The sequence below is a fragment of the Vipera ursinii genome (assembly GCF_947247035.1).
Source record: "Vipera ursinii genome assembly, chromosome: 1".
NCBI lineage: Eukaryota > Metazoa > Chordata > Lepidosauria > Squamata > Viperidae > Vipera > Vipera ursinii.
The window spans coordinates 75,666,463-75,693,484 of NC_139512.1; the positions used below are offsets into that span (position 1 = coordinate 75,666,463).

Consider the following 27,022-nt stretch of genomic DNA (forward strand, 5'->3'; position numbering starts at 1 on the left):
GCACAAATCCTGGGCCTAACTTGGACGAAAACTCTTCAGGTGTGGCTCAATTAGATTAGCGTATTTAGAACAGAGACAGTAATAAAGCTGTAACACAACAGTCTATTATCCACTGCTATGCAAAGAGATTTAAAAAAAGACTTCGGGAATTTTAGCTTGAAGTTTCTTCCTCCTGCCCTGTTGAATAACCAGAAACTTGGCTCAGTGCTTAGTGGCCTTGAAGTTTTTGAGTTGTTATACATTTGGCCTGGTCTGAGAACTAATGGTTCCTGTTTTGTCTGCCTGAACCTTTACAGGAAGACTGCTGAGATGGTGGGAAAGAGGGTACTATTTCAGGATGCTCGGCAGTTTCTTTTATATTTCCCTGTGCAGGAGTTACATTTCTAAATACACTCCTATGTCAAAGTATTAATATAAAAGGGAGCAATTAGCTCTGCATCTATCTATCTATCATCTATCTATCTATCTATCTATCTATCTATCTATCTATCTATCTATCTATCTATCTATCTATCTCTATCTATCTCTGCATCTATCTATCTATCTATCTATCTATCTATCTATCTATCTATCTATCTCTATCTATCTCTGCATCTATCTATCTATCTATCTATCTATCTATCTATCTATCTATCTATCTATCTAACATCTATCTCCACAAAAAAGTCTTGTCTTTTTCAAAAAAAAAGGGTTCTTGCAATTCTACATTTAGATATTTCCCACTATCAAACAAGCCAACAATACTCTTGGGAAATATATAAGAAAGTAAAAAGTGAGTGACTAGTTTCTGCACCTCAGATACTACAGGTAGTCCTCGCTTGCCAACTATAGTACCTCATTTAATAACTGTTCAAAGTTACAATGATTGGGGGGGGGAAAGCTTTGCGACCCATCTTCACATCTAGAAACATTACAACATCCTGTGGTCACGTAATCACCATTTGTGTGCTTGACAAACGGCTTTCAAGAAGCAAAGTTAAAAGAGAACATAGAAGTGAAATCAAAAATTGCCATCATACAATGTCCCAATTAATGACTGTGGTGATTTGCTTAATGGAAGCAGAAGTGAGTTTTTCTGTCTTGTACAGTCACATGATTTTTCACTTAGCAACTGTGGTGCTTAGCGACAGAGCAGCTGGTCCCAGATGTCATTGGTAAGCAAGAATGACCTGTATTTTAAATTCCCATTTCCCCCATTCTGAAAAGATGTGTTCTCAACATTGTTTTTTTTTCCTTTCATTTTTCTCCTTAAGGAGAAGAATTGCATTCAAGAATTTACCATGATAAAAGCATATACTTTTACATATACAGGTAAAATCATGGTGCACACACTAATAAAAATTTTCAATAAATAGCACATCGTGTTTTGGGGCAAATGGAGGCAGAGAAAAGGAGAATAATATTTTGGCAAACAAATGCACGCTGCACTTACTGCCTGCTTACACCAGGAACAGCTGATGGCTATAATTTCCTTGCTGTGGAAGGCAAATTTCTGCTGGAAACCCTGGACAGACGAAGAAAGAAAAATAACATTATTCATGTTTCCTTTTTCCTTTTACATTACAGTGAAAAGTATAAAGCCTACTAAATAATAATATTTTTGTATGTTGCAACAGATGTACATTAGCAAATTTAGTAGACAAATGTCTTTCAATCACGTTTCTGGAACTTCATGAAGGTTAACATCTGGAAACCCAATGATTCACCAATGAATTAGCATCGCGATCCAGGGTCGATGTAGTTAAACAGTATATTGGAAAAAAACTGATCTAAGTCAGAAAGATAATAGTTCATAAAACTCAATCACTTTGTATATATAGTATCTTTTTATTTTTATTTGGTAGAATAAAGAACATTATGCAAAAATGCAAGTCCAATATAGTTTCTCACCAACTCCATACTAGCTTAGCTTCTTTTTTTTTTTTTAAAAAAAACCCTCTCCTTTTCTCTTTCTCTAAATAATTTGATAAGATCTTGATACACATATGCACTGTATTTCTCACCTTTCCACATTGTCGACATTTCCCTTCTTGGCGTCTCCGGTGTACCCAATGATGCCGCACAATAGTAGGCTACAAAGGAGAGTTCAGGAAAAAAGAAACAAAGGAACAGGAAGGAATTGAACAGCATTCAGTACTGCTAAATGTTCTGGTAAGAGCTGGCAAATACAAACCAGCATTAGATACCATTCACAATTTGTTCATTTTGGGAGGTAGGGGAAATGTTGCATAAGTGATCTCAGGAATTGATTCAGGAAGATTGCTTTTGTTCTTCATCCAAGTTTAAAGGCAAACACAGCCTTTCCTATCAAGAATAGATGCTCCTCGTGTTTTTCTATCTTGTACTTGCAAGATGGTTACTTATACCAGCGTTTCCCAACCTTAGGAACTTGAAGATGCGTGGACTTCAACTCCCAGAATTCCCCAGCCAGCTATGCTGGCTGGGGAATTCTGGGAGTTGAAGTCCACGCATCTTCAAGTTCCTAAGGTTGGGAAACGCTGACTTATACTACACAGGCAGCACAACATGCTGGTCACATTTCCCCAGATGGAATGTAGTCCTATTTATCTTCAAGAAGCAAGGTACAATATGGTTTCTGCAAGTTTTAAACAGCATCCATCAAATACAGAACCATGCATTCTGTCAATATTGTTGATGAAACACTTATACAGCTTGGGAATTAAAACCCTGGAATAAGTTTAAAAATCAGAGTTAATGTAGATGAATAAAAGCTATCTAATGACTGAAAAAAATTCAACTGTTTTTGTGTCAAAGCTGGACTTATTTCACAGTCACTATTCTTATGAAGATCATACAGGTTATACTAGCAGAATATCAAGTAGAGGATTAATGAAATATTAGATTTATAAAGTAGTTTATTAATACTGCTTCAGTGTATGAATACCATAAGTAATCGTTCTAAAAATGAACAAATGTAATGACTAACCAGGTAGCATGTATTTATTCATTTATTCCTATAGCTGGTATCTTATTATTTTGTTTTTAAAAAATCTATCTATGACCATTACATATGCGATTTTTGGACCAGAGAGACTGCTTAGCACAAAATTTATTTCTTCTCATTATCTGGATATACAGATTCTCAAAGATAAGAAGGCATGCATTATAGTATCCTTTCTATGCCACAAACATATTCATATTTTATGTTCATGGAAAAATACAGCTTCAGACCTGGTTACAAATTCTCTGCTTCAAATTTAGGCCAAATATTTTAAACGCATTGGGATGAGGCTGCATATTTTTAAAAATCCCCCACTTTCAACAACGCTACAAAATCCTAACCAGTTAATGCATTTCTTACCTCCCGGATATTCCTTGATCCAGATTCTCTAAAGGAAGGCTTGCATCGGAAATTAATCTGAGGATTTAACAGAAGGAGGATTTAATCCTATGAATAACAGTCTATTTTTTGATATATATTTTTCCTGCGATTCCTCCCTTTAAATAGTTTCAATGAAAAAGTTAGCAGAAGAATATATGAAACTACAGTATATGCAGCTTGAATTTGTATAGCTCAGTATACTCTTCTCTAAATAGCACCAAGGCCTCCCAGTTCTCCAATCAGGATTATTTAACTGGTAACATCTAGATTTAAATAAATTTAGATTTAACTGAATCTAGGTCCTTCAGAAGACAAAACTAGAATCTAAGAATTAAAAACAAAAGAGTTTATGTCTTATGAATTTATCCGATTAGGCCAAATAAGTAGTTTTCAGATTTTGGTTGTGGAAAGATGGAATCAAATACAGCAGAGCATTTTTCATGATGATCTACTCACTTTTTCTAATTGTTCTATGCAGGGTGTGTGGACTACAATTTTGCAGGCTGCACATTTGCGCTTGGACATAGGTTTTTGCTGCAACAAAGGAAACATAATATTCATACCATCAACCCGCAGTGTCTGAGAAGATCGCAAATTATCCAAAAAAATGTTACGACAGAATAAATACCAAAATATACAAAACCCTTGAAGTTTAAAGCCATTTTTTTTTTCGTTTGCATGTTTCCATCCCTATATAAAGGCCAGGCAAGGAAGGCAGTGACTTGAGATATGGAGGGCAATGGCTTCCCCATTTCTTGATCATAATAAATCAAATAGAATTCAGGAAGAGGCAAACAAATCTGAATTAGACTGTAATCCCCCAATCAGAGACTTAATAAAGAGGTGTCTTGAAATATATTTTTATATATCTCTGCTGTGCGATGTCCAAAGATGTGTTTTAAGATTGTTAAGGAATTTGTTGTGCAGAGGTCTCCTTGTGCTACCAAAGAGTTGCACAGACAAGGAAGGGTACTGAGAGCAGCAAGAGTCACACAGTAAGAGTACACTGAGTTATAAAAACAAAAAGTAGTTTACTTTGAGGTGGTGTAAAAACAAAAATGCACAGTCAACAATAAACAGTCCAGGTCATAAACAATAGCAACAGTCCAAGTAGCAATCCAAACTACAAAGTCTTTTTACCGGTCCAGAGGTCAATACACAGTTCAGGTTACAACAGTAGTAAACCAAGAGCAGAGCAAAAACAGTAACAGTAGAGATCAGTGAATTCAGAGAGAGAGAGAAGCTACGTTCCTAGCTTCCTCTTATGGCCATGAGAACACTTACACACCCATGGGCCAATTAACAACTTAAAGACATAGCATTATGGTTAATATATTTTCAACCCAACATTGTAGGCTAGCACCATATGCCTAACAAAGATAGGTGGCCATAAAAGTCTTTTTGATAAATAAATACTTTCATAATTCTATTAACTTGGCTATAAACACATATGTCACTTTTCAAGCATCACAGAATAAATGAACAAATTGCAAACTAATTAAAACATTATGTGCATCAAATGAAGACTGTCAATCCAACATTAGACTTCTAACTACGTTTTCTCACGTTTTTCTTTATTAGGAAATCTTTCTTTTCAAGAATGTTCACTTTTTAAAAATTACAAAATGCATAGTACATATTTATTTTGCTTTGTATATGGATATGAATACAATATGTAAAATAAATTATTTGATTGAGGAAGATTAAGATCAAGATTGTGCAATAGTATGGAATTGTAAAAAATTGCTTCTGCTTTGAAAGAAAAGAGAGAGAAAAAAAGAGAGAGAGAGAAAAATGTCATCAAATATTCAGCAGAAAGCACAGTGAGATTTTGGGAGGGAAATAAACACTCAGAATTATCAACATATAGAATTATCAACAACATCAACAGTTATTAACAATATAGAATTATCAACAATTTTACACTCATTCAGCAAATGTTGGATGCCACAAACAAAATTTTAGTTTGGACTTCATTCCTAATAATGGACAGACTCTTGTTTTGAAGCAGCTGTGACAACTGATGTAATTAGGCAGATAATGCAAAGTAAATCAATTGTCTAAATTCATATTTAATGGACATTTGTCTACATCAGGCACTATTTCTTGCAAATGATTTGTAAAACTGAGGTTTTACTGTACACATTTATATTGATTCAGACAGGTGGACTGGTATACTAGCTCATCTAATCTCTAATGGACAGCAATTCCACCTTTAATCTTATTTATTTATTCAAGCTTGTTATAGTCACCCAACTCCAATAGACTCTGGAGAGCATACAAAACAAAAAAGAATCTATAAAAACAGATAAAACATAACAAAACAGCCTAGACTAATATCATCTTACAAGCAATAGAAATCAAACAAAACAGGCTCCAGAAAATACAATAATACATTAACTCCAGGCTGGGACCTAAGCCAGGTTTTAAGAGCTTTCTGTAACCCTAGGAGAAGGGGTGCTGTCTTTCCTAGAAGACACACACACACACACACACACACACACACCTCCCTATATAAGGAACTACTTTATAGTGGAGTAGGCTTTTTTGTTATTTGGAGCCTTACAATCATCATCATTAAAAAACAAGATTTCTTTCCAAGGGCTACAGGAATTTGACACATCACTAGACAAGGCAGATCTGAAATTTCTGGTTTACTGAGAAGGAAAGCTGAGGATATACTTGAGATAAATTCAGATGCTATTCTGGATTGTTTTTGGCATTGCACAGATGTGAATAGAATAGAATAGAATAGAATAGAATAGAATAGAATAGAATAGAATAGAATAGAATAGAATAGAATAGAATAGAATAGAATAGAAGCTGGAAGGGACCTTGGAGGTCTTCTAGTCCAGCCCTCTGCTCAAGCAAGAGAACTATACCATTTCAGACAAGTGACTGTCTACTCTAGTCTCTTCTTAAAAACCTCCAGTGATGGAGCACCCATGATTTCTGGGGGGAAACTGTTCCACTGGTCAATTGTCCTCATTCTTAGGAAGTTTCTCCTTAATTCCAGGATGCTTCTCTCTTTGGTCAATTTCCAGCCATTGTTTCTTGTCCTGCCCTCTGGTGCTTTGGAGAATAGTTTGATGCCCTCTTCTTTGTGGCAGCCCCTCAAATACTGGAATACTGCTATCATGTCACCCCTGTTTCTTCTTTTTTTTAGACTAGCCAAATCCAAGTCCCGCAGCCATTCTTCATATGCTTTAGTCTCCAGGCTTTTGATCATTTTGTTGCTCTTCTCTGAACTTTTTCCAAAGTCCCAACATCTTTTTTGTAGTATGGTGACCAAAATTGGTTGCAGTATTCCAGGTGTGGTCTCACTAGGCTTTTATAAAGCGGTACTAATACTTCTTGATTCTATGCCTCTGGTTATACTACCCAGGATTGTATTAGCTTTTTTGGCGGCTGCTGCACACTGCTGGCTCATAATTCACCATCTTCTAGCTCCTAGCAAGCTTACTCATGTTCCATCTCCCTGATGATATTCTGAAAAAGGCCACTGGTGCATCTGTGACTCTGTGATCTTGGATCTTAGCCTGGCCTGCCTATGCTAGTTTTTGCATTCACTAAGTCTATACAACATTTTTGTTTTGAGAGTTATCTTGTTAAAATAAAGGAGGGAAAATGGCTAAAAATATAATTAGGCTGTCAATTTGGAAGGAGGGAAGCGCGCTACTTTAGGGTTAGGACAACATTCCTCATGAATCCATAATGAGACAACAGTTTAGCAGATTCTGGCAAAATTTTCTCCATGCCAATTTCCTACTGAGGCAGAATTCCTCTTCCCTTGAGAGTTTTTGCGAAACTTCCTATGCAACTAAGACTGTTCAAAATCATACACATTCACAACTCATATAGAAAAAGGAAATTAAAACTGAAGATTTTATCAAAACTGTTCTGCATGAGGATTTTATAAACAAGTATTAATACTAGCATCACTTAAAGAATCGTTTCCTGTTTGGAGCAAGATGTCCGCAATATGCTGACAATTCTCAGTTTTATGTCTCCTTTCCTACTGCAAAAATAGGCTGCAACAAAGTTCAGAAAAGGTAGCTCATTCCGTGGATTTATTTCAAGCTTCAGGAGGATCCCTGCTTCCTTAAGAAGCAGAGTTGCAAAATGAAAGTCTTATTGGTTCCAGCACTGATCCTGAATGGCTGCGTATCAGCCGGATGCATCTTACCTTGCATGACTGAAGCCCAAGCTATCTACAGAAACAAATATTTCTGTAGAGACCTCTGTGCACTTTTGCCACCCATTTGGCAAGTCCTGCCACAAGAACAGTAACACCAGTGAGGAATTTGGCTTTTTTCTGGATGGGGAACTGTAGAACAAAGCGCTACTAGAGATGAAGGAGGCCCCTCTTTGCTAGCACTTAGGGAGCAGCTTAAAATTAGTTACTCATCCAAAGTGTTTAAGACTATTGTTATAATTTTGGAATTTTTTATTCATATGATATTTTAATAACTGTTAAAGTAATATTTTGTTGAATTGTTGTAAACCTTTCTAAGTCATAAGAGAGGTGTACAACATATAAAAGCCTAAATCAATTCAGTAAAATGAGCGTATTTCCTTTTTTTCGTGCATCAGTCTGATTACAACAAACAATTTCTGCGCTGTTTTAATAATTTCCATGTGTCTGATTCCTCCGCTAGGTGGTGATATAGTCTCACATACTCTTGAAGTTTACCAGACAGTGGCTATTTCTTACGAAACTTACCAGCATTTTTGACACACAGTTTTGTTCCCCCACATAGCAGAAGTCCCCAGAGACATTGGTTTCAAACCAGATGTGCTCCCCGTAAACTGCAGTCTCCTGAAAGACAGAGGCAATTTAGAAGTCCAGGCAAAATTACTCTTCGTTTAGAACCTGACCAGTTTTCCATCATCATCTACTCTGGTTCAAGGACTTACTTATTCTTAAGTTCAGCCTCATAATGAACTGGGAAGAGGCACGTTATCTTAGTTATACCAGGGATGCATCCATCAAGTGACACGTTATTGCAGCAGAGAAATGGGAATACACATGAACCACATGATTATGACACCATCATGCTTCGACTTCTCTATGTTGCCTTTCCTCAGGAGCTCTGGTGGCACAGTGGTTAGAATGCAGGATTGCAGGGTAACTCTGCCCACAGTCTAGAGTTTGATCCTGACGGGCTCAAAGTTGACTTAGCCTTCCATCTTCCGAGGTCGGTAAAATAAGGACCCAGATTGTTGGGGGGGCCATATGCTGACTCTGTAAACTGCTTAGAGAGGGCTGTAAAGCACGATGAAGCGGTATGTAAGTCTAAGTATTATTGCTATCTCAAGCAATCTGATTGTGAAGCATTCTGTGGTCAAAGATACTCTCTGCTTCTACCCTTAAAGGCCAACTATGTGTAAACTTGATAGTTGCAGCCAAGCTAATGAAAGAAAAACAACCCATTCTTCTGTTCTTTCAACCAAGACAGGAACTTACACTCCAGTCAACAGAGTTACGAATCTCCCTCTCCGAGTCACTTCTTAAGGCAAATGTGGGGTTTGGCTGGGCTACCATGTGCTGGAGACCCGACTTGGCAATGGCTTTTCTGAAAAACAAGAACAAGAGTGGCTATAAGGGCATTTTGTTCACACACAGCAGAACACATGCATTACACTTAAAACCTTGCTGCTAAATAAGGGCAACTTTAAAAAGAAGAAGAAGAAGAAAGAGTGCTCCACAGTCATGTATACCCAACCTGTTTAACTCAGCCACCATACTTTGCCACTGATTCAAAAGGCAGTATTTGGGGGAACAGGGAGCCCACCCCTTCCTTCAATAAATGCCTAGCATCTGATGAACTCTTGTGTCAGGAGAGTATCAGTGCGGCTTTATTAGCCCCATTCAGGCAGCTATTGGCTTCACTGGGTGCTACAACAGACTAGTACTAAAAAGGTTTCATTGGGTGCTGCAGCCTACCCATACAAGAAAGGCTTGTTCTGTGGGGGCTAGCCTCATCCATGGCTGGAGAACCTTGCTTTATCAGCCTCTTTTTCTTGAAAGACTGACTAGGCAGGATTTAAAAACTATTCCACATTTGTCTGAGTTACAGTATTTGCACGAGAAGGGGTTGTTTGGGCTTAAAGCTAGTTCTATTTCTCAATTGCTGACTGAGCTATGGGGTTTGTACCATACGCTTACTTTGCCCTTAACTAACTATAATAAGTGTGTTCTGTAAGCCCAACTCCCAGGAAAAAAAATTACTCCAGAGATAGAGCATCATTTTTCTCAAAAGGCAATTACTCAGGTTATAAGTTCCTTGAGAAGCTGAAGCAGAGTCCAATTTCTTGTTGTTTCTCAAGCACAAATATTTAAAGTTGATTGGTGGTGGTGGGGGGGGGGAGATGAACACAATTAAAAAGCTAAAAACAATAGTTAAGATTGCATGTGACTTTTAATTTCTAGTTTGATTTTTTCCCCTAACCTTGTAGTTTCCAGATGTCTAGACTATAAACTCCCAGCTAGCAGTCAATACATATGCAACTCTGGGAGTTGCAGTCCCATAACACCTGAAAATATTTACCAGAACAAGAAAATACTGTTTAAAGCAAGGATAAAGGCAGCTAGTAAAATGCTAGTCTCAGGAATGTCAGATTCAGATTCTTGTGTTATTGTGATTGGGCGGTTTAGTTTCTCATTAATGCATTCAACTCAAACTCTTTGGAAATGGAATTCAGCCTCCAAAATGAATGAATCTGAATGAGCATTCCTGCTGCCATAGTTTCTCCTCCCTACTCATTACCTCCCCTCCGCCCCGATCACCTCCACCCAAAGGGTTTTAAAACCACCTATAAGCCATACATACGTCAAAAGGGCATTGCAGCCTTCAGAGGAGTCACTGCCACAGCTGCTGAGGGCAGGATCCACTCCCAAGCATTTATGGGTAGTCAATGGCAGCCAACTGGTTCCGACAGGCACCTTCCACCTCCTGGCAGCCCTTTCAAACCTGCATGGCTGAAGCAAAGCACTTGGCTTGGGGGTTTCACCTGAGCACCGCCGCTGGTTGAAGTATCTGTAGCGGCCTTGAAGCCCGTAGGCTGCTCTGCTGTGCACAAATTCTGCAGGAAGGAGGTGGGAGGATCTGCGGCGCAAGTAATAAGGGTCTCGTAGGAAAGGTCTTAAATCAGGAACACGTTGGATTGGGGGAATGCTATACATTGAGCACTCAGTCTGCAGTTCCTTCTTTTCAAACTCTGCTCCTTCAGATCCTGAGGAGAGTGCTTCCTCACTCCAGTCACTGTCCACCACCCCATCTTTAGGGGACCCTGAGCTGGAGCTTTCAGTACAATGTGACTGTTTCCTTTCTTCTTCCTTGTACACTTGGATGAGACTGGCTAGCAGCAAAGAGGGCCCTATGAGATGTGTATCTATGGTGTGCACGTGGCCCCCACGCTTCTTCTGGACGGAGAATCTAGGGCTCATGCGAGGGGTGGTGGTACTAGATCGCCTCCGGGAACACAACCTACGCTTGCATGGGGAGACCAAGCAAGACATCCCTTGCAGCTGAGCACTGGATCTGCGCCGGCGTTCCACAAGTATGGTAGAGGGCAGACCTACCACAGAACGCCGCCTGGCTCTGCTGGCAGGCAAGGCCACCACACTGGTGCGTTGGGGCCCTGATGATGCAATCTTCCTCCTGAAGTGCTTTTTGAAAAAGGATTCCATGGAGATTAGGGGCTGTTAACAAAAAAGTATATGTTTTAAATGTGGGGCTCTCTCTTCCCATCTAACTACCTAAAGTACTCCTGAATGTCTAATAATAGATACTTCCAGACCTTCCGCTCCAGCTCCTCAATTGTTACAAGTATTAATCAACTTTTTAAAGCCATATACAGCTCTGTGTCAAAGAGCCAGCCACCTGGAGTTCTAAAACTCTCTGAACTGTGTAATACCAAGACAATGAGGCAACTGAACCATCCAGTTTACCATAAACGCTAAGGATGAAAGAAGCTATTACGGAAAGAGCTCTGAGAAAAGGAAGCTTAGTGGATACTTGAAATGAGAGAACTGTTCTGTGTATGCTAATAACATTGAGATTATCTACATGTGGTTTTTTAGAAGTTAGTGTTCAGATAAGCAGAGGTTGAGGTGTCAGTAATTCTCATAGTGAACAGATATGCTCATATACCACACATTTGCTTGTCTACTTTACAGATAGAAAGTAAAACAGATCCAAGTAAAATACAATCCTTTGACCTTGCATATAAACATACAACGAAAGCACTGACCCATCACAAAACCCATCACGAGACCCTCACTTGACACACCCACACCTGAAGCCCTTATAAACAGAACACTGACATCCGCTAAACTCAGCTGAAGATGTTACCTAGTCTGGTAATGAAACATTCAGAAACCAACCCACAAGCTCGGAGAATGAACCGTCACCCTCACTCTTAGACCCCACCTGTTAATTGGCAGACCAAGGTCTTAATACTGGAAGGCCAGAAGAGTGGTGACCTACCTCACTATTGGGAGTAAGATGATCCAAAGGGAAGGAGCAATGGCAGAGAGGCTCTTTTCCTAGATCCTGTCACTCAAACTGATTGACTGAGTGTCTATGGGGACTCTCAGTCATCCAGGTCATGGTTGTCCCAAAGATACTTTTTCAAGAAGCAACTGGACTTTCTTGTTTTTCTTTGAAGATGTTTTACTTCTCATCCAAGAGCTAAAGAAGTCCAGTTGCCTCTTGAAAAAGCACCTTTGGGACAATCCGATTGGGTGGGATGGGTCAACATAATTAGGATGAGCTGGTTCTTCAGGTAACCTGGTCCCATGCCACGAAGGGCTTTAAAGGTGATAACCAGCATTTTGAATGGGACCCAGAAGCAAATTGACACCCCATTTGTGTAGTTTTTTTAAATTTCCCTTCTCTTTTTTATTTTTTAATTGCTTGGGCAAAATGGAGAGAAATGTATCAGCTGAATCAGTTTTATGCCTTTCAACTGTACAAGAAAACCTAAATGTTTCCTGTTTAATGAAAAATAAAGCTCATTTTACAATGTTGGTATAACTAAAGTGATCTGAGACAAACTGGAAATGAGGCCAAGCTGTAGTGTGAGAAATCCAAGAAGCAACAGCCAAAATCCCTTGACAGTAAGGAAAGGAATAACAAGAATTCCAAACATTCAGACATATTCAATTTTATAAATAGCAATTCCACGACGCATTAGAACATCACATTGTGGTCAAAATGGACGATTGTATCAATGGTTCCTTTAGATTTCACGCGTTTCTAAGTTTTGAAAAATAGTACAAGTAGCAACTGGAGAATTCTCCATGTATATAAGCCTCTGTCTTCAGAGGAATGCCAGTATGGAAAAGACAATTACTCTTCCATACTCCATACTTCATATTCCAAGTCTTAAAAAAATAGTTTATCTACATTTTATGTTCGTTAAAACTGTCAGTTACACATTCTGAACTGAAAAATGTGGAGTATTTTACAGTAAATGAAGTTGACACGTTCTATAACATTTTGTAGAAAAGCAATCGAAAGATGTTACCTGACCACTCACGGGGGAAAAATAATTTATTATCCTTTGTTATTTGTACAATAGTTACAGTATATAGAAAGAGTGCTCTTCTACTTGCAGCTATTTTAGTGGCAGCACAATTCCTATTTCTGCTATTCTCTGGTGCAAGTCTAGGTGAGTATGTTTACCAGTAGTCTTTGTTTAGTGACTGCCTTATTTAATGACCTTTCAGTTATGATGGTGGTGATAGAGTCAATGGCATTCCATTCAGTTCTAACTTTGGGACCTGTTCTCACATTTATGACCCTCACTGGTCTTAAAGCAAAGGAAAGCTGAAATAAGATCATAAGCATAGCTGTGCTTTCATTAATGACTGCTTCACTTAATGACCAAGTTGCCAGTACCAATTGTGGTTGCTCAACATGGATTATCTAGTGTTTGGAAATTTAGAACCACTGCAATTGGGAGGACCTGCTTTCATCTAAATTCTGATAACTGTGTAGAAAACAAATTCCTAATAGGTACAAAAGGACACCCATATTTTCCTATTCTTGCAAATTCTTAATGACCGACACATGTATTATGGAATAATAATATTAGAACACAATCTATCCTGCTTCAAAACAGACTGTAATCCACAAAAGTTGAAACCATAATAAACATTCAGTCTTTCAGAAAGTACAAGACTATTAATTGGTTTTATGGTAACACAGCTGTTTTCCTTGTTGCCAAAACTGGTGATTAAAGCTAGCATTAAATATATATATATAAACTAGGAAGTAGAAATTTCTTTGTTGATTTTGTACAACTGTCCAACACAGCTGATTTACCAAACTGTAAAAAACAGATAATCAAAACTCAGTTTAAAAACAAGCAATTTTAATAGGAAAAATTCTACCTATTTACTTTAAACAAAATTGATACCTGGAACGTATAAAAATAAATAAATACATAGATTTCTGAGAATGCATAAAGCATGAGTTGGGGTTGAGCATTAAAAATAAATATGAGTTTTAAAATGTCCAAAAATGATTTCAGCAATCTCACTCTTGAGAACTGACAAAAGTTTGGCAATCTTCTGGAAAATATCAGGCATTAGACATTTTCATTAAAATTTTATAAAACAGTTTGTGATTTCATGGAATTATTTAAGGGTACTCTGAGCAAGTTAGTACCTAGATACTACATTGTCCAATCATGGCTTGGAGTGTTTGGTATATGTTTTAAAAAATCATCAGTAAACTAAGAATGGATAAAACTGTGAAGTTTCATTAGCCATCCCCACAGCCATGTGATCAAAATTGGGCACCTGAAAACCAGCATGTATTTATGATGATTCCATCAGATCTATGATGGAGTCATGTGATCGATCCCCTTTTGCAAGATTCCCAGCCAGTTTTAACAAGCAAAGTCAATGGGGGAAGTGGATTCAGTTAACAACCATGGCAAAAAAAGGTCATAAAATTGGGTACAATTCACTAAAAAACTGCCTGCCTGCCAGAGGAGAAGATCAGCCATTTTTATCTTCAGTTTTAAAAGGCAAATCAGCAGAACATAGGACTGTGAAATATTTTGTTGGCCGGCTATCAGAACCAAAGGACAGAAGAACAAAGCAACACATATGAAAACAAATGAACCACTCTTGCCACTAGTACACACAGGTGTGCTGCCACCTGTGCAAACCTATGCATTACTATGCACCAAACTCTAATTTCCTTTGCACTGCAAAACTGCGAATACAGCAGGTGCAAAAGTTTGAACAGCCTTTCAGTCACTGCTTTGCAACCCACCTCAGGTAGAATTAACTCCCAAAGATCTCCAGAAAGCTAACCGTCTTTCTAGTCTCCCTCTTACAATTTACCCCCCACCCCACCCCGGTCTTCCTTGCAGTCATGTTCTAGCACAGCAACATTCTTAGAGTAGGTCTCTGCGTTTGCAGGATGTTTGAGATTTCAGCATAGGCATTTATGTCTGGAGACTGTGAAGGTCACTCCAAAATCTTTATTTTTTTTTCTCTTTTAAGTACACGATGACTGCTTTTGAGATATGGTCCAGTCTTGCTGAAATATCCAACCTCTTTCCAGATTCAACTTTTTTACTGACTAGGAAATAGTAGCTTTTTGGATAGGTTGATATTTAGTTGAATGTCATTTTTCCTTCCACCTGCAGAATAGCTTTAGTCCCATTAACTGCCAGCCAACCCCAAAGTATAATCCAGCCATCCCTTGTGCTTAGTGATGGGCAAGGTGATCCTTTTTTCAATGCTTAATTCTCCCCCCCCCACACACACACTAAAATATATCTTTTGTGGCTGTAGCCAAACAGCTCAATTTTTGTTCCAATTGTTCAAGTCAATTTGTCACAAAATATTTCAGGCTTACCAAGGTTCTCTTTTGCATACTTTTGGCAATGATTTTTATGAGCAGGCTGGAAAACCCTTTTTTTTTTATAACTCTCCCATGTAGATCACTGCTGCATAAACAACACTCAGTGGTGAATATCAACTAAACTTTTCAGCATGTTGTTTACAATGATCTCTTCTGCAGAAATGAGCAGATGTCAAGCAGTTCTAGAGTTTTGTTGTTGCTGGGGTTTTTTTGGGTCTTGACTTCAACAGTTTCACATTAACATCAATTCCTTAACATGTTTCTCATAGCTGGAAATTGTTAAGATTTTTTTAAAAATAGACTTTCTCTGCTTTGTAATAATGAACTTATCTTCATACTCAAATGCTTAGAGAGCATTTAGGGAAACTTTGGTTGCTGAGTATTTGATCATCTATGGCAGACATGTCAAACACAAGTCCTGGGGACCGGATCCCGCCCGCGAAGTGGTTTCATGTGGCCCGCAAAGCCATCCTGGAAACAGTGAGGGAACGGCCCCCACTGCCTTGGCCCTGGCCCAGAGACCCTCCTTCTGCCAGAGACCCTCAGATCTGTCCCACTCCTGCCCAGGCCCCCATAGGCACCCTTGATGGGAACAATGTAGAGCTGGCCACGCCCACCCAGTAGGCCATACGCACTCTAGCCCCACCCACCCAGTAGGCCACGCCCACCCAGGCCATACCCACCCGGCCCCCTGAGGGCAACCACAATGCTGATGTGGCCCTCAGTGAAATTGAGTTTGACACCCCTGATCTATGGCACTGTATTCTGGCTAATTATAGGCTTCTCAAGTGAATAAACTTTTGGGTTCTTACTAACAGTATTTTAACTTAAAAACGCAATATTGAAACAACTATTCAAATTTCTGGACTTGCTATATTCACTGTCTTCTTACTTTGAATTGGCAAACTTTTAATCAAATATACAGAAGGATGTCATATTTAATTTTGTATGATTCAGAGGTTGTGTCAGCTTCTGTTGATTTAGGGGGTCACTCACTGTAATACACATTTTGATCAGGGGTGCCTAGGCAACTGTAAACATAAATATATACTAAATATCTGCAAAACCCTTAAACATTTCTGAGCTATTTGGTTTAGATGTTAAGTCAAATCAGGCCTAGTTAATACCTAGAAAGGAAACCACCAAGGAATACAAGAACTACGCATCATAGAAAAGTTGAAAAAAAAAAGCTTGTAAGCCGCCCTGAGTCTTCGGAGAAGGGCGGGATATAAATGGAATTAAAATAAATTAAAAAAAATAAATAAATACGTGAATGTGCCCATAAGATCAGCAACAATGGGCATGACTTGGCCTTATTTAATCTGCCTGCCGCTCTTAATAGCAATTCCACATTGCAAGAAAAGTGGCAGATAATGTTTATGCATTATACAATCAATCAATGTCTGTCTGTCTGTCTGTCTGTCTGTCTGTCTGTCTGTCTGTCTATCTATCTATCTATCTATCTATCTATCTATCTATCTAATGGATGAGCTTCTCATTTACAAACTGTATAACCATTTCTCTTATAACTTAGAATGTATTAGAGACTATTTTAATAAAATGAAAACTAAGATCTGGATAGCTAACTTTTTATGTAGACAACCAAAAACAAAGTTGGAATGTCAATTAAATGTAGTGGTTCAAAGATAAAAACCATACTCTCGATCTTAACTCTGGAATATTCATAATGCATACAAATCCACATTCATATTTCTATGGCAAATATATCGCCTTATTTAAAAGATGACTAAAACAAGCAAAAGGCTTTCAGTGTGGTTGCTGAAATTACTGAGTGAATGCCTTACAAAAACAAGTAAGTCTTTCATGTCAGCTTCTCATAAACAAGTTAGAATTCTTACCAAATTTTGCTACATCTGGTTAGCAAACGACAAAAAGCAAAACCCAAGCTTATTTATGATTAACTTTCCATATGAAAAAGACTTCTTGTTATGTTTTCCCTCTCTACAGAATTAATATGACAGAGTAACCTTCGTATATCTGAAACTGCAGTTATCGTGAATATTAGTTTGCATGAAAAGAAGCCATTAGGTGTCATTTCATCTCACCCAAAACAGCCTCCTCTCACATTTACTGATAATATAGCTTAATCCACAGGGCAAGTTTTTCAGCGGGAATAAGAATATTTACCTCATTTATTTTGGAACATCTGAATGGATCACATGTAAAAAATACTTCCAGTCACAGAAGCCTCTGAAGGCTCATTTCTGTTTTCTAGCGTTGCATTTGAAACCAAAGTGCCGTTCATCTGCTAATCATTCGATAATAAGCTTTATTAGTTGGACATGTTTTCTTGCAGAAGGATCCAGCACTGGCCAGTTTATATATTAAAAAAAAAGTTCCTTCCTTTTAGGGCTCTAACAGGAAACGTTTCTGCAATAATTGACTTCTTCAGAATCCAGTATCTGTTCCTTATTTTTGGAAGTCTGAATGAGGCCTGTCCCAGCTGAGAAAGTTCATTGCAGGTAGTCCTTGACTTACAATGGTTCATTTAGTGACCATACGAAGTTACAACTGCCCTGAAAAAAATGACTTAGGACCATTTTTCACACCTATGACCGTTTCAGCATCCCCAGGGTCACGTGATTTACATTTGGGTGCTTGACAGCTGACTCACATTTATGACGGTTGCAGTGGCCCAGAGTCACGTGATCGCCTTTTGCGACCTCCTGACAAGCGAAGTCAATCCGGAAGCCAGATTCACTTTACAACCGTGTTACTAATTAAATAACAGCAGTGATTCACTTAACAAACGTGGCAAGAAAACTTGTAAAATGGGGCAAAAGTCACTTAACAAATTTCTGCCTTATCAACATAAATGTTGGGCTCAATTGTGGTCGTAAGTTGAGGATTGCCTGTACAGTTCTGAAACATGTAATAGATGTAAACAAGAATATCCCACATCTAACAGTTAGAGCCAAGGCTCTGATCTATCCAATGCTTTCCTGTCAATACACTCCAACTCTGGAACTGTGTACAAGTCATCCGAGCATGGAGAATATTGTACATACTGTAGTAGCTCCTATTTATTCTTTAATCTACACTTCTATTTTTGGCTTATATTAAGACGAGGCTAAAGGAGAGTCCATTTCTCACTCTTGCCCATTTATTTCTTTGAAATGGGTTTCATAGCACAGTAGTGTAAAGGAGGAGCCTGGAGTTTATTTTACTCTATAGCAGGGGTCCCCAACCTTGGCAACTTTAAGACCTGTGGACTTCAATTCCCAGAATTCCCCAGCTGGATGGGGAATTTGGGGAGTTGAAGTCCACAGGTCTTAAAATTGCCAAGGTTGGGGACCCCTGCTCTATAGTATCAATTATAATATTCCCGGGATCCAGAAATTGTTAAAAGTACGGAACTATTAATAGTTGCTACTGTTGACACAAGGATATTACAGGCTTCCTTCACTATCACTGCCATCAGAATGCTAAAGAGGCCAACAAAGAGGCTTGGGAAGCGTATCCAGGGATTTCACTCCAAGTTTTACACAGTTCACATGCCAGAACTTTTTCGTTCACTCATGTTTTCACAGAATTACTCACTCCCATACCCTTCTGACATTGCAAGATGTCTTCTCTTATAGATGCAGCTGCTTCATCTCTCTGCTTCTCTATAAATATCTCCTTTTTATATTAACTGCGCTGATTTTAATGTTTATTGCAGCTTTTGATCTCATTCAGCCACTAAAGTATACTATATTTAACAACGTTCAGTTGATCAAAAGCACTGGGAAAACTGGAGGGTTCCCTTGCTACAGCTGCTAGGTCTTATCAAATGCAGCACGACAGATGAAATAGACTGTTTATGTCATTATGGGTAGGTAATCCTGTATTGCTGTGAGACATGGTGGCTTGGGAAGAAGTACATACGCTATTCACAGGGAATTTCCCTAACTCTTAAAATAATTTAGCACCTACTTCCCCTGTTACTTTGGTCTATGAGTCACAAACAACATGCATCTACCTGGCATGAGAACATGAAGCCATACATAAGGCAACATAAAGACTCCTGAACCATCTTTGCACTGATAGGGACATACATACATACATACATACATACATACATACATTTATTTAATTTAATTTAATTTAATTTAATTTAATTTAATTTGTATACTGCCCTTCTCCCAAAGGACTCAGGGCGGTGAACAGGGCAATAAATATCAAAATACCGAAATGCAAAAATTAAGAACAGATTAAACAATAGTGCCCAATACAATAAATAAATTACATTAAAACAATAATTTAAAACCCAAACCCATCAGACCAGGCCGGCTTGTTCAAACAAGTAGGTTTTTAGATCACGCCGGAAGGAGCGAAGGTCGGGAGCCATCTGGAGCTCAACCGGTAAACGGTTCCACAAGTCAGGCGCACCCACAGAGAACGCCCTCTCCCTGGGGGCCACCAGTCGACATTCTCTGACCGGTGGCACCCTGAGGAGGCCCTCTCTGTGGGAGCGCACCGGGCGGAGGGAAGTTGATGCCGGCCGCAGGTGCTCCCCAAGGTATTCCGGACCCATGCCATGTAGGGCTTTGTAGGTCATTACCAGCACCTTGAATCTCACCCGGAAGGCAACTGGAAGCCAATGCAGCTCACGGAGCAGAGGTGTAACATGGGAGTATCAGGAGACCCCCAACACAACACTCGCGGCTGCATTCTGCACCAGTTGGAGCCTCCGAGTGGTCCTCAAGGGCAGCCCCATGTAGAGAGCGTTGCAGTAGTCTAACCGAGAGGTCACGAGCGCATGAGTGACTGTACGCAAGGCATCCCGGTCTAGATAGGACCGCAACTGGCGCACCAGGCGAACCTGGGCGAAGGCCCCCCTAGTCACAGTTACTATATGATCTTCTAAAGAAACCTGTGAGTCTAGGAGGACTCCCAAGTTGCGAGCCCTATCTACGGGGGGTAATAACTCACCCCCCCATAGTAAGAGATGGAATGATCTGAATTTCCCGAGATGCCGGCACGCACAGCCACTCAGTCTTGTCAGGGTTGAGCCGAAGCCTGTTCCTCCCCATCCAGACCCAAACCGCTTCCAGGCAACGGGACATCACGTCGAGGGCATCACTGGGGTGGTTTGGGGTCGAAATGAAAAGCTGGGTATCATCAGCATACTGATGATACCCAACTCCAAAACCATGAATGATCTCACCCAGAGGCTTCATATAGATGTTGAACAGGAGAGGCGAGAGAACCGACCCCTGAGGCACTCCACAAACGAGAGGCCTCGAGGTCGACCTCTGCCCCCCCTGCCAACACCGACTGCGAACGTCCCAGGAGGTAGGAGGAGAACCACTGAAGTACCGTGCCTCCCACTCCCAATCCCCTGAGATGCCGCAGCAGGATACCATAGTCGATGGTATCAAAAGCCGCTGAGAGGTCTAATAGGACTAGGACAGAGGAACATCCCCTGTCCCGGGCCCTCCAGAGATCATTCACCAGAGCGACCAATGCCGTCTCCGTGCTGTACCCGGGCCTGAAACCCGATTGGTACGGGTCTAGATAGTCAGCTTCCTCCAGGAACAAAGGGAGTTGATGCGCCACCACGCTCTCAACAACCTTCGCAAGAAAGCGAAGGTTGGAGACCGGACGAAAGTTGTTTAATACAGCTGGGTCCAAGGCAGGCTTCTTGAGGAGAGGTCTCACCACCGCCCCCTTCAAGATGGCGGGGAAACTACCCTCACTCAAAGATGCAGATATCACCGCCTGGAGCCAGCCTCGTGTCCCCTCCCGAGCCGCATAAACCAGCCAGGAAGGGCACGGGTCCAATAAACACGTGGTGAAGCTCAGCTTCCCCATAATCTTGTCCACTTCCTCCGGAGTCACAGGATCGAACTCCTCCCAGATAACATCGACAAGACCACCCATGTCCTGATCGTCAGACTCTGCCCAGTCGGAGTCCAGACCGGTCCGAATCCGAGTGATTTTGTCCGACAGATGTTGACTAAACTCCTCGGCACGACCCTGCAAGGGCTCCTCCCTCACCTCCTGATTAAGGAGGGAGCGGGTCACCCTAAACAGAGCGGCCGGGCGATTATCTGCGGACGCGATGAGGATAGCAAAGTAATTAGACCTCGCCATCCTCATCGCCACGAGATAAGACCTAGTAAAGGATCTTAGTTGCAATCGGTCGGATTCAGACCGCCTAGATCTCCAACAGCTCTCTAGGCCCCGTCATCTCCCGGAGCTCTGCGGAAAACCATGGAGCCCACTGGGATCTGCACTGGGTCAGGGGCCGCAAGGGTACAACTCGGTCAAGTGCCTCTGTGGCTGCCCTTTCCCAGGCTTCCACTAAGGCATCCGCCGAGCTGTGAGCAAAGGAGGCAGGTGGGGACCCCAGCGCTGCCTGGAAACTCTCAGGGTCCATTAAGCGCCTGGGGCAGAACCATCTCGTTGGTTCAACAGGCCCACGACAGGGAGTGGCAAAACGGAAGACCAGCCGCAGGAGATGATGATCGGTCCATGACAGGGGCATAGCAAACGGAGAACCCCCACCAAGATCATCTAACCACTGTCCAGATAGAAAAACCAAATTGAGCGTGTGGCCCCCCACATGAGTCAGGCCCTGAATTACTTGCGTCAGGTCCATGGCCGTCATGGAAGCCATGAACTCCCGAGCTAACTCAGATGATCCTCCCAGGGATGGTAGATTGAAGTCACCCAAAACCATAATTTTGGGGAACTCAATGACTGAGCAAACATTCAAATTTGGAACTCTTAAGCAGCTAACCATAAAACCTCGACAGTTTGAGTGCGTGGCCAAACAACATGCATGTAACAGCCTTATGGGAAGTGGTAAGCAAACTGTGTTGCTAAGTGAAGATTTGTTAAGTAAGCTTTGCCCCATTTTACAACTTTTCTTGCCGTAGTTGTTAAGTCAATCATTCCATTTCTTAAGTAACATGGTCATTAAGTGAATCTGGGCTCAACTGTGGTTGTAAGTTCAGCGCTAACCTATAACAGAAAATCTTGAAAAGCAGGATTGTAAAACTACCTTTTAAAAGCACATAGCCTGATCCAGTTTGTAAAAATGTAGACAAGTAACAGACGACTGCAAAAGCTTAAAAGCTTTCTGCAGGTATTCAAAATGTACTCCATGAGGTCCACAGGAATTTTTGAGAGGCTAACAGTATGAATATGACCATGATCATCATCAGCAGCAGCATTTGGAGACAGGCAATTTTCTATCACTAGAACTTTCCCTCTTGATCAAGAATTCTGGAAGCCCAACTTTGTGTAACTTTTGCCGCCGTTTAGTAGTTATCTCTATTTTTGTAGACCTAATCTGCTCATATTATTCAAGGTACAGAAAGGAGAGCCAATCTGGTGTAAGTAATTAAAGTGTAGCCCTAAAAATCAGGAGATTGTGAGTTTTAGCCTCACTTTAGACATGAAAAAATGGTGGGTGACTTTGGGCCAGTCACTGTCTCTCAGCTCAGCTCACCTCACAGGGTTGTTGTGGGGAAAATAGGAGCAAGGAGTATACCTTGAGTTGTGTATGAAAAACAAAGGTGGGATTAAAATAAATAAATAGAAACCTACTGATGGACAGCATTTTATTTTCTTAATCTCACAATTGTTGGGAAATGCCCAGCCCAGGCAATGAGGAGAAATAAAGTGGAGATCACTGGCAAGTTTTGAGATCACTGGCAAGTGCAGCTGCAAGAGATCCAGGATTGATCTATCCTAGGCTCCATGGAACCTTATCTATCTGTTCCCAAGGGAAGGCAAGCAGATTCTTGTATTATGGGCAGAATTTAATAAAATAGTTAGCTTGAACTGTATAAATGTGACCCTGGTAGCTTGTACTGGACATAATTTTTTAAAAAACTTGGTTTTATGTCTATACATCTATATGCTCATGTTTATGCCAATATTTCTCAATCTTAGCAATTTTAAGATGCGTGGACTCAACTCCCAGAAAATATATATATATATATTCTTTTTGCATTTTCATATTCAATCTTTGTGCCCTCTGAATGCTGAAGACATCAAATAATCTTCTCAAAGTCTTACAAACAGTTTTTAATACAATTCTTTGCTTCTTGCTCGATAATCATAGCTTTCTTGAGTCTAAGTATCTTACTGATACTGATCTACAACCACAAAATATTAATACACTTTTGTTCTGCCATAGCTAGCACTGTGGAACTCACTGATGATCAGCTTCAATTGTCAAAACAAAATGGAAAGTATGGAATAACTGCCAATTCTGCAATTTCATTCCTTACAGATATACCATGAATATTATATTAGACTAGCATAAACTCTTAACTTTGATAGATATCGTTTGGCAGAACAGAAACATTCTTCACATTCATGCACATTCAAATATCTCACTGTTATTTACAGTTGGCAAAACTAGCTTTAAATGCAACCAGTGACGTATTTTAAACAATGCTATTTATACTGTTCCTCCACCAAAGTACTGCAAGAACTGATCAATTAAGCTGTATTGCATAGTCTACCTTTGAAAGAAGCATACCGGTAGCTAAAAACGCAAATCTCTTGACCTAGTGTTCAACAGCACCACGGAACATACAACAATAATAAAGGAGGAGTCCTATGAACAGGGAGCATATCCATAACACAACCAGGAGAGGGGCTCTGTTACACACTCAGGCTTAGGCACAGAACCAGGTTTTCAAACACTTCTGAAGTCAGAAGATTGGGGCTGATCTGATTTCGAGAGGAATCGTATTCCTCTGAGAAAGAGAACCAAAATTCTCCATCAGCTTTCCTACTGCCCATCACTAAGATTACCTTGCCTACAGCTACCAGATCTGGGCTGCAAAAATCTATACCACAACAAGATGGCAATATTCTTTTTGCCATTAAGTAGTCATCTGAGTTTTTGCAATCCATTATCTGGTGCTCCATCCCTGGCTATTACAAATATCTATGCCTTCTCTGTTGCAAAATGTGCTCTCAGAAGAGCATTGTACAGCTCAATCTTGATGGAATTTAGAAAGTCTTTGAAAATGTGGGCAGTATAATATTCTATGGATCTTGATTGTCATGTTAATATTAAGCCAATATAAATGATGTCTTCCATCTGATTCACAAAGTATTTTTTTCTGAGTTATTACAAAAATGCCCTCTGTTCCTATATTTTTCAGTTTGAGAGGAAGTCTTTAACCAGATTACTAAACATCACATAAACATAATTTCATGCATTCATATTTATATCTAGGCACTCTAATAATAAAACCTTAACTTAAATTATGAAATTTTGACACTGTTAGCATTAAAACTAATTATTTTGGGGCTTGAGTAAGTTGCCAGATTCAGCTACCCATGTATCATCATGAGGATTAAAACTGTCAGATATTCAAGTTAAATCAAATGTTGGTCTATCACGGGGACTCTTCATTTTGTTCTTTAGGAAACCTATAAATTTAAAACGTGAATGGTCTTGATGGGACAAAATACGGGCCAAATACAAGTATTCTGGAGACTGGGCACATGATTATGGTTACAGAGGCCATTTAAGTGATTCTACAAGCTGAAGTGCCACACCCATGCGGTAAGCTGTAATCATCATGAAAATCACTGTAATTTTGAGTTTGCTGGGTCATGGAAAAATGTTGCTTGATCCATGTCAGGGAGAAAACTTCATGACACAAAGAGTAGTTAACGGCAGGGCATGTAGCTTGCCAGAACCTATGATTTAAACATGCGTATCAGCTGTCCAAGACATTTCTGAGCTATCTTACATCCTCTTATTACTGGCAGAAAGTATCCAGGTTTTACCACAAAGCCAACCTCTCCTTAGTGTAACTTTGGAAAGACTGAGATATTTTTCAGATACTGTACCTAAAGTGGAACTTGAAAAATTTAAGACAGGTTAAAAAGAGGAGGCAGGCTGTCTAGAAATTGTAGCAACAATCTCAAGCAGGCAGACAAAGAATTTAACCTGAAGTTGAAATATTAAAAACACATTTCTGTACTGCTGGTTTCTGCCTTAGGAATATACACCTCTCCCCACAGTAAAATTAAGCATTCTCTGCCAGAAAGATTTTACAACTAACGTGTGGAATTTGATACGACAGAGGAAAATGATGATTTTTGAGGTTTCTTAGAATTCCCATCACAGAAGCTGGAGAGCTTGCAGGAAAGAAGTGGCAGTTGCAAGGGGGTCAAATTAATGACAGAAACCAAGAAAAAGATACAAACAAGTTTTGCTAACATGGGTTACCGAAGCTAAATCAGACTATATCCTGAAAAACTGCTGATGAGCCAAATAGGACATTAAAGCATTCTCTTCCTTACTGATAGTATCCAAAGATTTAAAACCTAATCAAGGACGCATAACGAGTTCTATCTGTTGTCAGCGTACTAGATTTTGTCTCACAAGTAATTTTTCGGGTTGGTGAAACATGCTGAAAATGCAGCAAGTATTTTAAAAAGCCAAAGTGAACTGGCTGATGATAAACTAAGGTCTTTCAACCGATACAGACAAAACCCCTTACACAGTGTATATAACTTGAAAGGCAAGAAAAATAATCCGCTATTAACTTTTAGTCTCCCTACATCGTAGAACATCATGACATGCTTAACAGGTTTGCTGTATACAACAAAAGTGACACCAGTTGCACCACTTCACGGTCATGCTTCATCAGCACTGGAAAGTCTTTTCAGAAGGCCAGGTTAAGAACCAGACAAACAAAATGCAGAAGACTCTTTTCTTCCCAAATGCAACAAGCAGCAAACACCTCCAACCAACGGGCACAAGCACAGTACCGCTCTTTAGTAGTAACACACCCTTTCCTGAAACTTTGTAAGCCATCATTGTTTACCCCCCCCAGGGATAACCTCTTCCTTGGTCTCAGATCACGGCTAAATTCCCTTGCTCCGGGGGTTCATGAAGCTACTTCTACTTCCTCACCCTTGAATGGCAAACCTAGCAAATAATTTTAAGCAGGGAAGGAGGAAGGAAGGAAGGAAGGAAGGAAGGAAGGAAGGAAGGAAGGAAGGAAGGAAGGAAGGAAGGAAGGAAGGAAGGACGGGCAGAGCCTTTACGACCTGATCCGAAGCTGAAGGAGAAATCCTGCAGGTGAAGAGAGTGTGGGCCACTGGAAGAGGACAGGCTGCCAGCCTGTGGAGATTCTGTCCTAGTTTGGAAAGAGAGGTCTCTGTTTATCCAGCTGCCTCCTCCCCATGCTGCAAATCATGACAGCTCTTTTTTAAAACAACCGAGAGCACTTCCTCTTACAGCAGCTACTAGTGAGGGAGGCTACCGCTACAAGGGGTGGGAATGGAAAGCCGGAGACGTGCAGCCCACTGATCTTGGCTAAGCTGGGGCAAACTGTCTTTTGCTGAATAAAGACTACATGCAAGAGCTATGCTACGTAAGATCAGATTAGTTGCATTTTGTCAGCTCCTGCTTAATACGGAAGCGCAAACAGAGAGGAGAGAGAGAGAACAATGCCACATACCCCAGAAACATGTCTTAACATACATGTCTGCAAACACTGCACATTGCAAAGGAAAAACCTTAATTCTCAGGACTACCTATACCCTAGGATTTTGCTCCCATGCTTTTGGGGTGCTTTCATCTGCCTGGTTTTGAAAGACTACACTGGAAAGTCAAAGGGAGGGGCATACAAAGTATCTGGAAGTGGGGGGGAAAAAACCTATCAAAAACTATAAAGGCAGAAATGGGAGTCTCCCTTAGCTAATTCTTCTTGTGTTACATATCTGCTTTTCCGCCCTATAATAGTCCTGTGTCTTGACCTGATTTTGCTTCAGCAAAAGGTCATCGTCCTGC

The 27,022-nt window shown here is 40.2% G+C and overlaps 1 protein-coding gene across 7 annotated transcripts in view; it reads right to left on the minus strand.

Moving 5' to 3' along the window:
• DGKZ (diacylglycerol kinase zeta) overlaps positions 1 to 27,022 on the minus strand; it is a 128,152-nt gene that overhangs the window by 50,196 nt on the left and 50,934 nt on the right. For 4 of the 7 annotated variants that reach the window (XM_083367295.1, XM_083367294.1, XM_083367293.1 and 1 more), the window contains 6 exons: positions 8,811 to 8,919; positions 8,067 to 8,162; positions 3,800 to 3,877; positions 3,323 to 3,379; positions 2,004 to 2,072; positions 1,433 to 1,504 (listed from right to left, as the gene is read on the minus strand). In XM_083367295.1, the coding sequence (XP_083223421.1) occupies positions 1,433 to 1,504; positions 2,004 to 2,072; positions 3,323 to 3,379; positions 3,800 to 3,877; positions 8,067 to 8,162; positions 8,811 to 8,919 (481 nt within the window). Of the gene's footprint in view, positions 1 to 1,432; positions 1,505 to 2,003; positions 2,073 to 3,322; positions 3,380 to 3,799; positions 3,878 to 8,066; positions 8,163 to 8,810; positions 8,920 to 10,176; positions 11,232 to 27,022 lie in introns of those variants that run through there. The other 3 variants (XM_083367290.1, XM_083367289.1, XM_083367291.1) reach the window with 1 other exon arrangement.